The 13155-nt window shown below is 49.0% G+C and overlaps 1 protein-coding gene across 1 annotated transcript in view; it reads right to left on the bottom strand.

Annotated features, from left to right (window-relative positions):
- LOC104403016 (lymphocyte antigen 6E-like) overlaps positions 1–10589 on the bottom strand; it is a 10792-nt gene extending 203 nt beyond the window's left edge. Inside the window, exons 1-3 of the mRNA XM_010011046.1 lie at positions 10553–10589; positions 9770–9859; positions 929–1048 (exon numbers count right to left, since the gene is read on the bottom strand). Of these exons, the coding sequence (XP_010009348.1) occupies positions 929–1048; positions 9770–9859; positions 10553–10589 (247 nt within the window). The remainder of the gene's footprint in view (positions 1–928; positions 1049–9769; positions 9860–10552) is intronic.
- Between the last annotated feature and the right edge of the window lie 2566 nt (positions 10590–13155).

The raw sequence follows: 13155 nt of genomic DNA, 5'->3' as shown, positions 1-13155 counted from the left end.
TTAGCAAAGAGAGTTTGAGTGCTTCTCAATCTTGTACAGGAATGTGAGGTGTCCCTGCCCATGGTAGGGGTTGGAACTGGGTGATCTTAAGGTCCTTTCCAACCCAAACCATTCCATGATTCTATGATTCTATGAGTCCCACTGTCCCCCCACAGCCCCAAGGACCAGCACACTCAATGAGACCCACCTTGATCCCACCCAGCCCAATAATTGCTGGTGACCAGCTACACAAAGCATAGAATCATAGAATCACAGAATGGTTTTGGTTGGAAAGGACCTTAAGGTCATCCAGTTCCAACCCCTGCCACGGGCAGGGACACCTTCCACTAGAGCAGGTTGCTCCAAGCCCCTGTGTCCAGCCTGGCCTTGAACACTGCCAGGGATGAGGCATTTAACACTAAATATCCCTGCTCTGTTCAGAATCCCTTCTGGGCACCTGGCATGTCACAGCATTGACCCTCATGTTAAGGCTTTTTTAGGTGTACGATGGACAACATCCACGCCTGGATTGAAAGCACATCTTAAGGCTTCTCTGCTTGAAGGAAATAATTTAACTCCCCTTTACATCTCTCTAGACCTTCTCATCCTGGCTACCTGCATCTTTTCATCTCCTCGTTTAATCAAGATTCAAATTCATTCTTCTTCTGAAGGATCCTCTCTCAGTCCTTTTTCTTGTCTCACTGTCCCCTGCCTTTCTATGCAGGCATAAATCCAAGGCTAAAGAGAAGCTGTGATGGGGAGGAGGATTTCAAAAGGTGCAAACTTCAGCACTGTAAAGCTGGGCTAGCAAAGGCTTCACCTCCCACATGTATCCTCACCCCATGAATCCTCACCCCATCTGCCAACAAAGGACAACCCCCATAAACCCAGTCAAAACCCCACATCCCATTCCTGTGCCCCCATCAGAGGATACATGCCCAGCACATACCAATTCCTACAGAGGCAACATTGGTCACACAGTACTCATCCTTGTCCGAGCACTTCTTGGCCTTCAGACAGCTCCAGTTGCTTTGCTCCCACTCGCAGGTGTAGCAATACAGGGCGTTTGCTGCAGGAGGAGACAGAAGGAATGGAAGATGGAGACGAAATGCCACTGGTCCTGGCAGCAAAAATTACCTCCTTCTTTCTGCTGACTCTCAAATGCATGAAGTGCAGGATTGCTGAAGGTGACGGGGCTGAACGATCCAGACTAAATCTACTCCTTCATCTGAACACTTGCCCATTTTCACCCAACACATGCATTCAAGCACATGCACCCGTGCGTTCACACACCGGTGGTGTAAGTCTGTCCTTCCTGCCCTGCACTCAAAATAACAGCACAATCAGAGAATCAGGGAATGCTTTGGGTTGGAAAGGACCTTAAGATCATCCAGTTCCAACCCCCTGCCATGGGCAGGGACACCTCACACTAGACCATGCAGACCAAGGCTCTGTCCAACCTGGCCTTGAACACTGCCAGGGATGGGGCAGCCACAGCTCCTCTGGGCACCCTGTGCCAGCGCCTCAGCACCCTCACAGTAAAGAACTTCTTCCTTACATCCAGCCTGAACTTCCCCTGTTTCAGTTTGAACCCATCACCCCTTGTCCTGTCACTCCAGTCCCTGATGAAGGTTCCTCTCCAGCATCCTTGTAGCCCCCTTCAGACCCTGGAAGCTGCTCTGAGCTCTCCAGCAGCTTCTCTTCTCCAGGCTGAACAGTCCCAATGTTCTCAGGCTGTCTCCATACGGGAGCTGCTCCAGCCCCTGCTCATCCTCGTGGCCTCCTCTGGCCTTGCTCCAAAAGCTCCATGTCCTTCTTATGTTGGGGACCCCAGAACTGCACCCAGTGCTGCAAGTGGGGTCTCACCAGAGCAGAGTAGAGGGGCAGGATCCCCTCCTTCAGTACAATGGGACAAGGGTACTGGGTTTGATGTGATGGAGGGAGTGGGGAAGGGCAGGGTCTGCTGTAGGAGTCTATAGGGATGTCCCAAGGCTTGGGGTCACCCTTTCTACTTATCAGAGACTATTAGACTGTAGCCTAATTGGGAAGTAAGAATTGGCAGTTGAATAGGGTTAACTGGGACCTCCATAGCCTAAAGAAGTCAGTCTCCCATGCCCATGTCTTTGGGTGGGACTTCAATGTCCTCAAACATATATCCATTACCTGGGTTAAAAACCCAAAAAGGTGAGGAGAAGGGCTTTCAACTGTTTGCTGTGTGAATTCAGCCCTAAGACACTCTAACACTTCGCTTTTACTACCTAGGTTATCCAACATGGATTAGGGCAACCTTCATTGTGGCATTGAAGACAGTCCCTGCGTCCCCTGGGCCTTGTTAACACTTGGGAATCGCTATTCTGTAAGTGAGCAAAGCTAAAGAGCAGCAGGGTTTTCCTAGGCCACAATGAGGCAGATATAACTATTCCAAGAAATCATTTTCCTGCACCAGACAACGTGGTGCATTTCCAAGCGCTGGCAAACCCTGTTCCTCTTTCCAAAATGAGGATAACATTCATTCTCTCTGGTTATTAACTGCCATTCCTACAGAGACTATAAGATCATATACTTTAAGAGGGCTCTGACTTCATTTGCAATCTCTCTGTGAAGTAAAATACATGATCTATAATGCAAATAAGATGCAAATATACATCTCCACCTGATCTCCCAGCATAAGGCTGCTTAACCCATTCAGTCCACAACCCCAGTTATCCCAAATTCCCTAACTTTGTCCCAAAATCTCTGAAATCAGGAAGCTTGTTGGGTCTCTAAGATGGGCAGAAATCAGGGACAGTCAGTAGGGAGCTGCACAAGGGCAGATGTTGTAGGTCTGGCCCTGTCCTATGGCTGCTCCTATAAAGTGACTGTGGTAGAAACCAAGTGCACAGAGTTGCTGATGCCTTGTGCTTTCACAGGCTGAAGCACTTCATCAAGATTTAGAAATAGCCACAGTCTTGCATCACCTCAACAAACAAACTCACTGGGAAACCTCGCAAAAAAGGCAGAGTGATGGCAACTTCCTCCTCTTTATCCTTGCTTTCAGATAAATCCAGCAATACGTGTGTCTGTAGGGAAGCTTCCCGGCATAGAATAAACCTTCACACATCCAGGCTGAGAGTACAGATTAGAAACCCAAAAAGGACACCGTGTCCTTCACCTGCACCATTGCAAGAGCTAAGGCATCCTCTCGCATGCTTTCATTCCCTGCCTGCAAAGCCTCCCTGCCTTTAAAACACACAACTATTCTTTGTCTAGTAGCAAACCACGATACCTCACCTTGACCTGCCCATAGGATCAAAGCCAGCACAGCAAGGAGGGAGGCCTTCATCTTCTCTCAGTCGTCTCCACAGCCCAGGAAAAGCACCCTCACCTGAGGACAGGATATTTATCTTCCCTGCCTTTGGATGGAGTGATGATGAAGACAATGATTTGGAAACAGTGGGCAGGGATCATGCATTATTTGAGAGGCTAGGAATGCATGTGGGTTGTTTTCTCACCATGGTATTGCCTTCAGGCTGCTCTGACGGGTCCGAAGAGGAGTGAAAGCACTAAAGCAATTCATTCCATTTATTGCTTTTAATACTTTAATTTACCTATGGTCAGGCTAGCACTGCTCCTGATGGCTGAGTGGGGCTGTTATACTGTCCAGCTCCAATCTGATCATCGCATCTGTGGCCAGAGAAGGCAGCTACTCAAAGCAAAAGGGTACTAAGTGCACAAATTAATGGCTTCATCTGTGTGGATTATTGCCAAGTGTTTCTCCAGGGTTAGACCTGGAGAACTCCCAATATCTACAGTCAGAGTAGATGTAGCTGTATATTTGTGGCTGGCAAGATAAACAGGAAATGCCTTCGAAATTCCTGATAGCCTATAAAAGCTGCTGGTTACCTTCAAAGTCCTAAATGCTCCTCATCCTGGTTTTGAGAGGAGCTGCTGCAAGGGAGCAATGGTTTGGGGGTTCAGTTGGGACACTGGAGGCTGGTTTCCAGCTTTGTAACTGCTTTCCTTTGCTACATCTGAGCAAAGGATAAAAATCCCTTTCTGCACGGAGCATCTGATTCCAAGTCCTATCAGATAGAATGTTCTCAGCCTTTGTAATTTCTCTGCATGCTTGTAGTTTAGGTGGAACTGAAGCTGGTAATTTCAGCCCTTCTGGAGCCCCTGTTTAAGTGCCTGTCCCACATCTGCTTCCAAGGAAAGAGTTATCGGGAGGTTTGCTGCTGGGTATCAGCAGATGTCTCCATGAGTCACCACTCAACAAGCCACCAAGGAGTGGAGAGGATGAAGTAGGATCAGCCCCTTTGAATAAAACCACTTGGGCAATCTGCTCGTCCTTCTCCACCCTTCAAGACTTGATCTGCTGGAAGAGAACAGAGACCCAACTATAGCTACACGGCTTGGGGCTTAGAAGATGGAGGTGCAAAAGGAGAAGAGGCAGAGGCTCAGAAAACACGTGGAAGAAAGAGATTATACGGATGAGGGAAGGGCTGAAATGGCTGGGGGCCAACATTAGCTTCTAGGCAGGAGATCAGTCAGATGAGCAAGCAACCCTGAAGCAGGGGTCATGCTCATAAAAGACATTTAAAGCATGTGATGGGACTAATCATTACTCATGACAATGAAGGCATAGGCAGACAGAGGAAGTTCAAAGGGTCACCAAAGCCCATAGCATCTTCCTTTTCAAGATAAAAAAAGGAGGGAGGGGACTATTTGGGAGAGGTTTTTGGCTGATTTGCAGCTATTTTTGAGGTCTCTGACACCAGAATAGGTCTCCCAATAGAGGTGACTTAAAGCAGGATCGACTGGATGGTGAAGCCAGCTCAGATAACCCCAGGAGCGCTAATCATTCCTTTCCAACAGACAGACAGCTTCAGGGTGTGGAGAGGATAAGCCACATCTCTTGCCCAAGAGTTGAAATCCTGCCAGGCTCGGGGACTGCATGCCACTGGGGATGCCGGAGAAGGGGTGTCAGTGCTCCCAGCTGTCACGAGGCAGGGAATGAAGACATAAATCTATTCCAGGGAACAAGGATTGCCCGGCGTGATTCACTGCGTGGTGTCCTCCTGCAGGGCTGACTCTTTGGGAATCAGCATGGGAAGTCAAGGCTTAGTGTTCTGCAGCAGCAGGAGCACCCTGGTGAAGGTCTGTGCTGATAAAGCAGTTTGGCTTTAACCAGATTTGACTGCTTTTTGAGGAAGAATCATAGAATCATGGAATAGTTTGGATTGAAGGGATCTTAAAGTTCATCCAGTTCCAACCCTGCCTGTGGCAGGGGCCCCTTCCACTAGAGCAGGTTGGTCCAAGCGCCTGTGTCCAACCTGGCCTTGAACACTGCCAGGGATGGGGCAGCCACAGCTTCTCTGGACACCCTGTGCCAGCGCCTCAGCACCCTCACAGGGAAGAGCTTCCTCCTTATATCCAGCCTGATCTTCACCTGTTTCAGTTTGAACCCATCACCCCTTGTCCTGTCCCTCCATGCCCTTGTAAAAAGAAGGTGAAAACAATGTGTTACTCTTCAGCATGATTATCAAGGCACATTCTTGACTTTATGCTTCACTTGTTTAAACAAAGAAATGTGCCCAACCCACTTTATCCCCTCACTTCCAAGGACTGATGGTTGTGAACATCTCCCCTCTGACACAGCACTGGAGAGGAATTACCTGGTCCAGGGATCCAAACCTGCTCCTCGCTCACAGCAGGAAGATGATCTGCAAGGCCACGGGATGTGGTCCACCACTGGCAGGAGTGGTTTGATGGACAAGTGTGATGATGGACAAGGGTGCACAATGGGTCACTTGGCATTTTGAGGGTTGCTGGTGGCCCATTGAGGCAGATAGTTGGGAAGTTACCATCCTGGCCTCAGGTATGGCTGATGCAGATGTGTGAGGTGTGGGACTGCCATGGCTGGCATTTCCTTAGAGGCACAGATGGGAGACTGAGGATGGTGGTGGTGTCATCCTGGATGGCCAACACATGGAAGCAGCATGCTTGCAGCATGGAAGGTTGGGGCTGTTCAGCTTGGAGAAGAGAAGCTGTGTGGAGACCTCAGAGCAGCTTCCAGGGTCTGAAGGGGGCTACAAGGATGCTGCAGATGGGACCTTCATCAGGGACTGGAGTGACAGGACAAGGGGTGATGGGTTCAAACTGAAACAGGGGAAGTTCAGGTTAATCTAAGAAGTTCTTTACTGTGAGGGTGCTGAGGCGCTGGCACAGGGTGCCCAGAGAAGTGGTGAATGCTCCATCCCTTTGCTGTGTTCAAGGTCAGGTTGGACAGAGCCTTGGGTGACATGAACAAGTGTGAGGTGTCCCTGCCCATGGCAGGGGGTTAGAATTGGATGATCTTAAGGTTCATTCCAACCCAAACCATTCTGTGATTCTATGACTGGCTGGGGCAAGGCAGAAAACTGCAATAAAGGTGTCCATCAGTCAGCAGCACAGAGCAGAAATGAGGTTACATCCATAGCAGTATATTAAATGTGTCCAGGACCATCTCCAGCATGGAGGCCAAGAGGTGGACATCAACAGTGCCTCTTGTGAATAGTCCTTCCTTTGTGTTATCTCCTCTGGTTTTCTTCCAGACATTGCATGAGGCAATGGTGGTTGCTCCATGTTAAAACCTTGCCAGGGAACATGCTAACAATGATTAATGAAATGTGGATGATAGCATTCCAGACCAAGGATGTTCCCAGAACTGTTTATTTCCCTAGGTTAGGTTCAGCCTTGGAGAGCAGACTCTTACAGGAACGTGAATCACATCCTTCAGGATGAGAGCTTGGTTCCTGATCTTACCCTTGGCTGTGCCACACTGCACTGCACAACTGTGTTGGAGCTGGATAGTAAACACAGCTTTACTTGGGTGCCCTCTGCAATGTTGTGGCCATTGAGTCTTCCTGGATGTAGAACAGAGATCAGAAGTCAATAAATGGAAGTTAGCCAAGGATCTAAGTTATCTTCTGGGAGTCTCATACTGGGCTCTTCTTATAGGACAAGTGACCACATATGGAAGCACAAAGGAACGACAAAGAGGGACAGAAACATCATGTCCTGGTCTCATAGGTCCTCTTCCTTTCATTTGCTCTGATGCTTTTAACTGTTCAGCTTCCCTGTGGTCAGAGCATGATTTCTGCCTCATCACTTCTTAGGTGGCATCTCAGGAGGTTCCCAAGTATTACCATTTATCCCAGTATGATCCCATCTGTACCTATTCCCATTTCCCACCCAGTTCCTATTACACCAGGGGCTGCAGGACAGAATTGGTTCTCAGCACCACATACAATTGCATCACCAAGGATTTTCCAGCCCTAAGTAAAACCTATTGAAGCAATTGCAGAATTAAACCCCATCTTGTTCCCCATCCTTCATTTTGGACAGGGTTGTTGGGGAGGAAGACGCGAGGTCCACATGATGGGTCTTGGTTTTGGCAGAGAAGACGACAGTTTGAAGCATGCATTGCCCTGAGAGGAGAAGAGGCAGCTCCGTGTGTTGAACAAGACACAACAAGCAAGCCCCAGCTCTTTCCATCCTGGAGTCCAATGACAAATAGTGATTTTTCCTTCTGGCTCTTTCTCCCCATCTTTCTCCTCCTCCTTGGAGATTTACTTCTGCTTGGTCCATTGAAGCTCATTCTTTGTATGGTTGTGACCTCCTCAAAATCAGGACAACAAGGTGGGTTGTCAACCCCATCCCCTTGACACAGATCCATCCCCATCTCAGACCTTCACATATGCCCCAGTGCTTAAGTCCCAGGAAAAACGGGAGCTTGGAGCTAACCCTTCCCACGGGTTCACTGCTAAGTAACATGGTCTTAAACCCTGTGGTTTCTCCTACCCAGTGGTTTCTCCTACCCAATGCTTTCTCCTACCCAACTTCCCATGCAGTGCCGTGAAGGCGGCCAGGAACTCACCATGGAAGTCCTGCTGTGGGGCAGGAATACTCATGTTCAAGAACACAGCATAGGATGCCTGGGGCTACGTTACACCAAGGTGTTGAGATCCTGGTGAGAGCCTGTCCTTTGGCTTCCTCTCTTTCAAGCACAGCAGGGAAATGATGCCTCAGGGGCACCCCAAATCTCTTATTACTGGTATTACCTGTTTTATGGTGTCTCTGGAACTCCTCTATTGCCCAAAGCCCAGCTTGGTCTGTAGTTAAGTTACATACAGGATTGTACCTGTACTTGGGGACATTAACAGGGGTATCTTATTTTAGAGGTTACCCCAAAGTGTTGAAATCCTCCTGTATTGCCCAAATCCCAGCTTAGAGGGAGAGAGTTCAACTACAGAGATGGGCACTAACTGACCCCAGGGCCAGAAACCAACAGAGGGCATTTCATTTGCTTTATGCCTTCCCCACGCTGCCCTGGACCTTGTCAAGACCAGAGACTTGACGTGATACCAGAACGATACCACTGGAGATGCAAAGTCATTACTCTTCTAAACCTTTTCCTATAAGCCTTCAATAATTCCTGCCTGGCTGAAACAGTGAGAGACACACTCTGCTCTGGGGCTGCACTGATCAGGATTGTATTCTCCACCTCTTTGTATCAGCGTGAACAACCTGACCATGCTACTTGCAAAACCCCAGCCCTGCTGTAATAAATAACCTGATAAAAAAGAATAAATAATGAACATCATGGATATTTCTTATTTTATGTTTTTAATGGTGACTGCAGAGCCCTTTTGCATGAGAAGCTATAAAAGAATAACTGAGGGATCTCCTCTCCATCAAGCTCAAGCTTCAGACTGGCCTTTCCATGCCTGAACATCAGATATTCAGAAGACATTCACAGGGGCAGATGGGCAAAATGACCACAAGGTCCTGGGGGACCAGGATGGGTCAAGGAGGTTGCAGGGGTTTATCCTACAGGGACCTTATCATAGTCCAGCCCAGAGAAGGGCCTTGGTAACACTGACCAGAACTGCAGCTCCCAGCACCATTGCAGGAGGTCCCATCCCATTTGCCTTGTTGCAGTTGTCCTGATTGCAGTATTCAGAAGTGTTTTGAGACTTGCTGCAAGCTGAAGTGCAGGTTTTGTGGATCAGCTTCTGCTGGTGAGCACCTGGATAAAGAGTCAGACAAAACCAACCCATGAATCCTTCTCTCAAGAGCAAATCCTGACTTTACTCTGTAAGCAGCATATGAGATCAGAGAATGGTTTTGGTTGGAAAGTACCTTAAGATCATCCACTTCCAACCTCCTGCCATGGGCAGGGACACCTTCCACTAGAGCAGGTTGCTCCAAGCCCCTGTGTCCAAGCTGGCCTTGAACACTGCCAGGGATGGGGCAGCCACAGCTTCTCTGGGCACCCTGTGCCAGCGCCTCAGCACCCTCACAGAGAAGAGCTTCTGCCTTATCTCGAACCTGAACTTCCCCTGTTTCAGTTTGAACCCATCACCCCTTGTCCTGTCACTCCAGTCCCTGATGAAGGTCCCTCTCCAGCATCCTTGTAGGCCCCCTTCAGACCCTGGAAGCTGCTCTGAGCTCTCCAGCAGCTTCTCTTCTCCAGGCTGAACAGCCCCAATGTTCTCAGCCTGTCTCCATACGGGAGCTGCTCCAGCCCCTGCTCATCCTCGTGGCCTCCTCTGGCCTTGCTCCAACAGCTCCATTTCCTTCTACATGGGTTATAGTGTCCATTTAACTACCCCTTACCCAACGTTCAAGCAAAGAAATAATTTGGCTTGACCTGTAACCCAACACTGCTCAAGTTCTCCCAAAGCGCCATGGAAGGAGAAGGTTCTCTAACCCACAGAGCTCATGGCCGTGGGACTCACAGCACCAGTCTTCATAACTACAGTCTCACAGCCTGTCTCATTCTTGGTACACGGGGAAGTCATCAGGCACTGCTCATTGCTGCCCTGGTTGGTGCAGATGTAGCACAACAGCGAGTTGGCTACAGAGGGGGAACATCAGTGATTTTCATGAGGTCAAAGCAAGAATCCCTTTCCCAGTCAGACTTTTTCCCATGCTCATGCAGGCCACAGGACATAGAATAAGACATAGAGAATTTGCCTGAAATAGTTCTACCCTTCTAGTATCCCACACCCAAAACTGCTCAACACACACTTCCCTATAGAAAACCCCCTTTTCCAGCTGGGTGGGAAGCAGCAACTTCGTGCAGACATTGATGCTCAACTACCCCATTACAGCATTTAGCAACTGGTCACAGAGCCACAAAGGCAGTGAAGGTTGCACTCAGTTTTTAGCTCAAAGCTGAATTTCACACCCATCCAAAGAACGTGGCATCATCTGCAGACCTCAAGATGGGGTTGGGTTTGCAGAGAAAACCCAAAGGGCTCTTTCTGGTGGCACATCGTGAGAACAGGGGAAGGTGACAGATTCTGGCTTGCTCTGTGGGCAGCCCAAGGCTGCAGAGTGTCTGCAGCACAAGTCCTTTGGCAGCTGTGACAGCACAAAGGAGAAGCAAAGGTGACCATACAGACAGGGAAAGGGAAGTCTTATCTATCGTTATCTACTGGCCTCTTAAAGAGCACTGGAGTTGTAAGTTACAGATACGGCTTCTCCCCTAAAAACGCCAGCTCTTTTCCATCCCATCCCAACCCTTGCCATACTCAGAGCAACTCACCAACATCCATGCAGAGGACAGCAGCCAGACACGCCATCAGGAGAGCCCTCATTCCTGTTGCCTCTGCCCAAATAGGCTTCAGGGGAAGCAGCTCCCAACCCTCTGTAGAGTCCTAGCTGGGAGGGTGGTCAGTGCAAAGGCTGACACAGGTCAACTTGCGTTGCACAGCCCGGACCAGGGGGCTGACACAGACTTGCAGAGCCTTGCAGGAGCCCAGAACTCACGTTTGCTGTTCTAAGCTGCCTTTGCCCAAGCACATGTCACTGAATTCCTCAAAACAAGCCAAAAGGAAAGGAAATTCTACTGACAGAAGCTCTTCGAAAGCAGGCAGGAGATAGAAGATGGGTAGGATGTGGTGACCAGCTCAGAAGGAAGCAGGGCCAAATGAGGGGGATGGAGACTCAGACTTGCACATTGTGCGTTGGTCCTAGAGTAAAGGGGATAATCATGCTGGGTTCAGGAAGGAGGAGCCACTCTGAGAACACGGGAAGTTCAGGTTGGATAGAAGGAAGAAGCTCTTCCCTGTGAGGGTGCTGAGGCGCTGGCACAGGGTGCCCAGAGAAGTGGTGAATGCTCCATCCCTGGCAGTGTTCAAGGCCAGGTTGGACAGAGCCTTGGGTGACATGGTCTAGTGTGAGGTGTCCCTGCCCATGGCAGGGGGTTGGAACTGGATGATCTTGAGGTCCTTTCCAACCCAAACCATTCTATGATTCTATGACCTTGCCCCCCATGGTTGCCCATTCAGGGTCAAGCCTGGAGCTTTGGGTTAGCACTGGGGGGACTTCTTCCCCCTGCATTTATGCAGATTTCTATCCCATGACTTAGTGCTTCTTTACCAGCTCTGTTATTCCAACTCTAAGCTTGGTGTGGTACCAGCAAGAGCGGGGAGTGCAAGAGAACCATAGAAAGACTTGGATAAAAATGCAGTGCTACTTCTACAACCTCAAAATCTCACTTTATGGGTAAAAGGAAAGCACCCCATGTATGTGTGTATATATATTATTTGCATCATTGTATTCTTAACAGTCTCATCCAGGAATCATTGTTGGTCTAGATTTAACTACTACAGGAAAATGAAGAATAATCCTATACATATAATACACATATACTTCTATGTATAAATATATAATTATATTATTATTACACACACTGAGTGGTTTCTACCCCTTTCCTTGACGTTATGCTCACCCTGCCCACTCTTGGGGGCTTCATGCTGGTGACATTACAGTAAATTGTCAGCATTTGGAGCCCCACACCAGGAAAAATAACACGTTCATGCTGACGGTTCCTTCTCCCTCTCCCCAGGTTCCACTCCCTCATTTCAATGATGTTTAGTAACCATATTTCTTTCTACATGCTTCTTTTCATTGGCCTGAAGCTGCTACATCTCAATTTACTACAGGAGGTGCAGGGCCTGGAGCACAAGTGTGATGGGGAAGGGCTGAGGGACCTGGGGGGGTTAGAGAAGGCTCAGGGGGGACCTTCTCGCTCTCTGCAACTGCCTGATAGGAGGATGGAGCCAGGAGGGGCCTGGTCTCTGCTCCCAAGGAACAAGGGATGAGACAAGAGGAACCGGCCTCAAGCTGCCCCAGGGCAGGTTTAGCTGGAGCTGAGGAACAATTCCCTGCCCAGAGGGTGCTCAGGCATTGGAACAGGCTGCCCAGGGCAGGGCTGGAGTCACCGTCCCTGCAAGTGTTCACAGCCCGGGTAGACAAGGCCTCTAGTGCCAGGGGTTAGTGGTGGCCTTGGCAGGGCTGGGAATGGTTGGACCTGATGACCTTAAAGGTCTTTTCCAACCTGAGTGATTCTACGATTCATCACCCTGTAACTGCACACTCCTCTGCAGCACATCCCACATGTCCACTTCTCAAGACCTTTGTTGTTGTACCAAGCCTGCATTTCTCTGCAGTGTGCCCTTAGGTCAGAGTCATAAATACCTCATTCTGCACAGAATAATGGCTTGTTACTGCTACCTATAGAAACCTACAGTTGCACTATACAGAGACACGCAGAAGTAGAACAAATTAGTTGTAGCCACTTGGTTGTATAGAAAAACTGCTCTTATCACTCAGCCAAGTTAATAAAGAAAAGCCCGAGGCAGGGCAAGACAAGCACAGTCAAAGCCAACCTCACAAGCCTCAGTGCAGAGCTCTTGCAACCTCAGTGCAAAGCTCACAGCCCATTACTAGCAATGGCAACGCCAAATTAAAGTGCTGAGGAATAACAACCCATCTTGTCTTAGACTTTGAGAGGGGAGAAACAGGACTGAGCTATTCCCTGCTTTATTTATAGGATCATATCATTTGGGTTTTGGGGGTGGTTGTTGTTGTTTTCTCCCAGCACATAGGAAAGAACTATGAGGACAACCCAGCACAGTCCCTTGTAGAAGCTCTTTCAAAGGTGATGGATATAGGGGAAAGGGGGGGAGGTGGAAAGGAAAGAGGAGAAGGTAAAAGGAGGGAAAGGAAAGGGGGAAAAGCAGAAGGGGAAGGGGGAAAAGGAGGGAAAGAAGAAGGAAACTTATCTGGACAGGAAGGGAGTCAGGAGTTCTGCAGCCACAGTCCAGGCACGTGGCTTGCTGAAGGGGCCACACTGCCAAGCCT

This window comes from Nestor notabilis, unplaced genomic scaffold, assembly GCF_000696875.1.
Source record: "Nestor notabilis isolate BGI_N333 unplaced genomic scaffold, ASM69687v1 scaffold24313, whole genome shotgun sequence".
In the NCBI taxonomy this organism is placed as follows: Eukaryota; Metazoa; Chordata; class Aves; order Psittaciformes; family Psittacidae; genus Nestor; species Nestor notabilis.
Note: the sequence above shows the minus strand (reverse complement) of the source record. Positions and strands in the feature narration are given on the sequence as shown.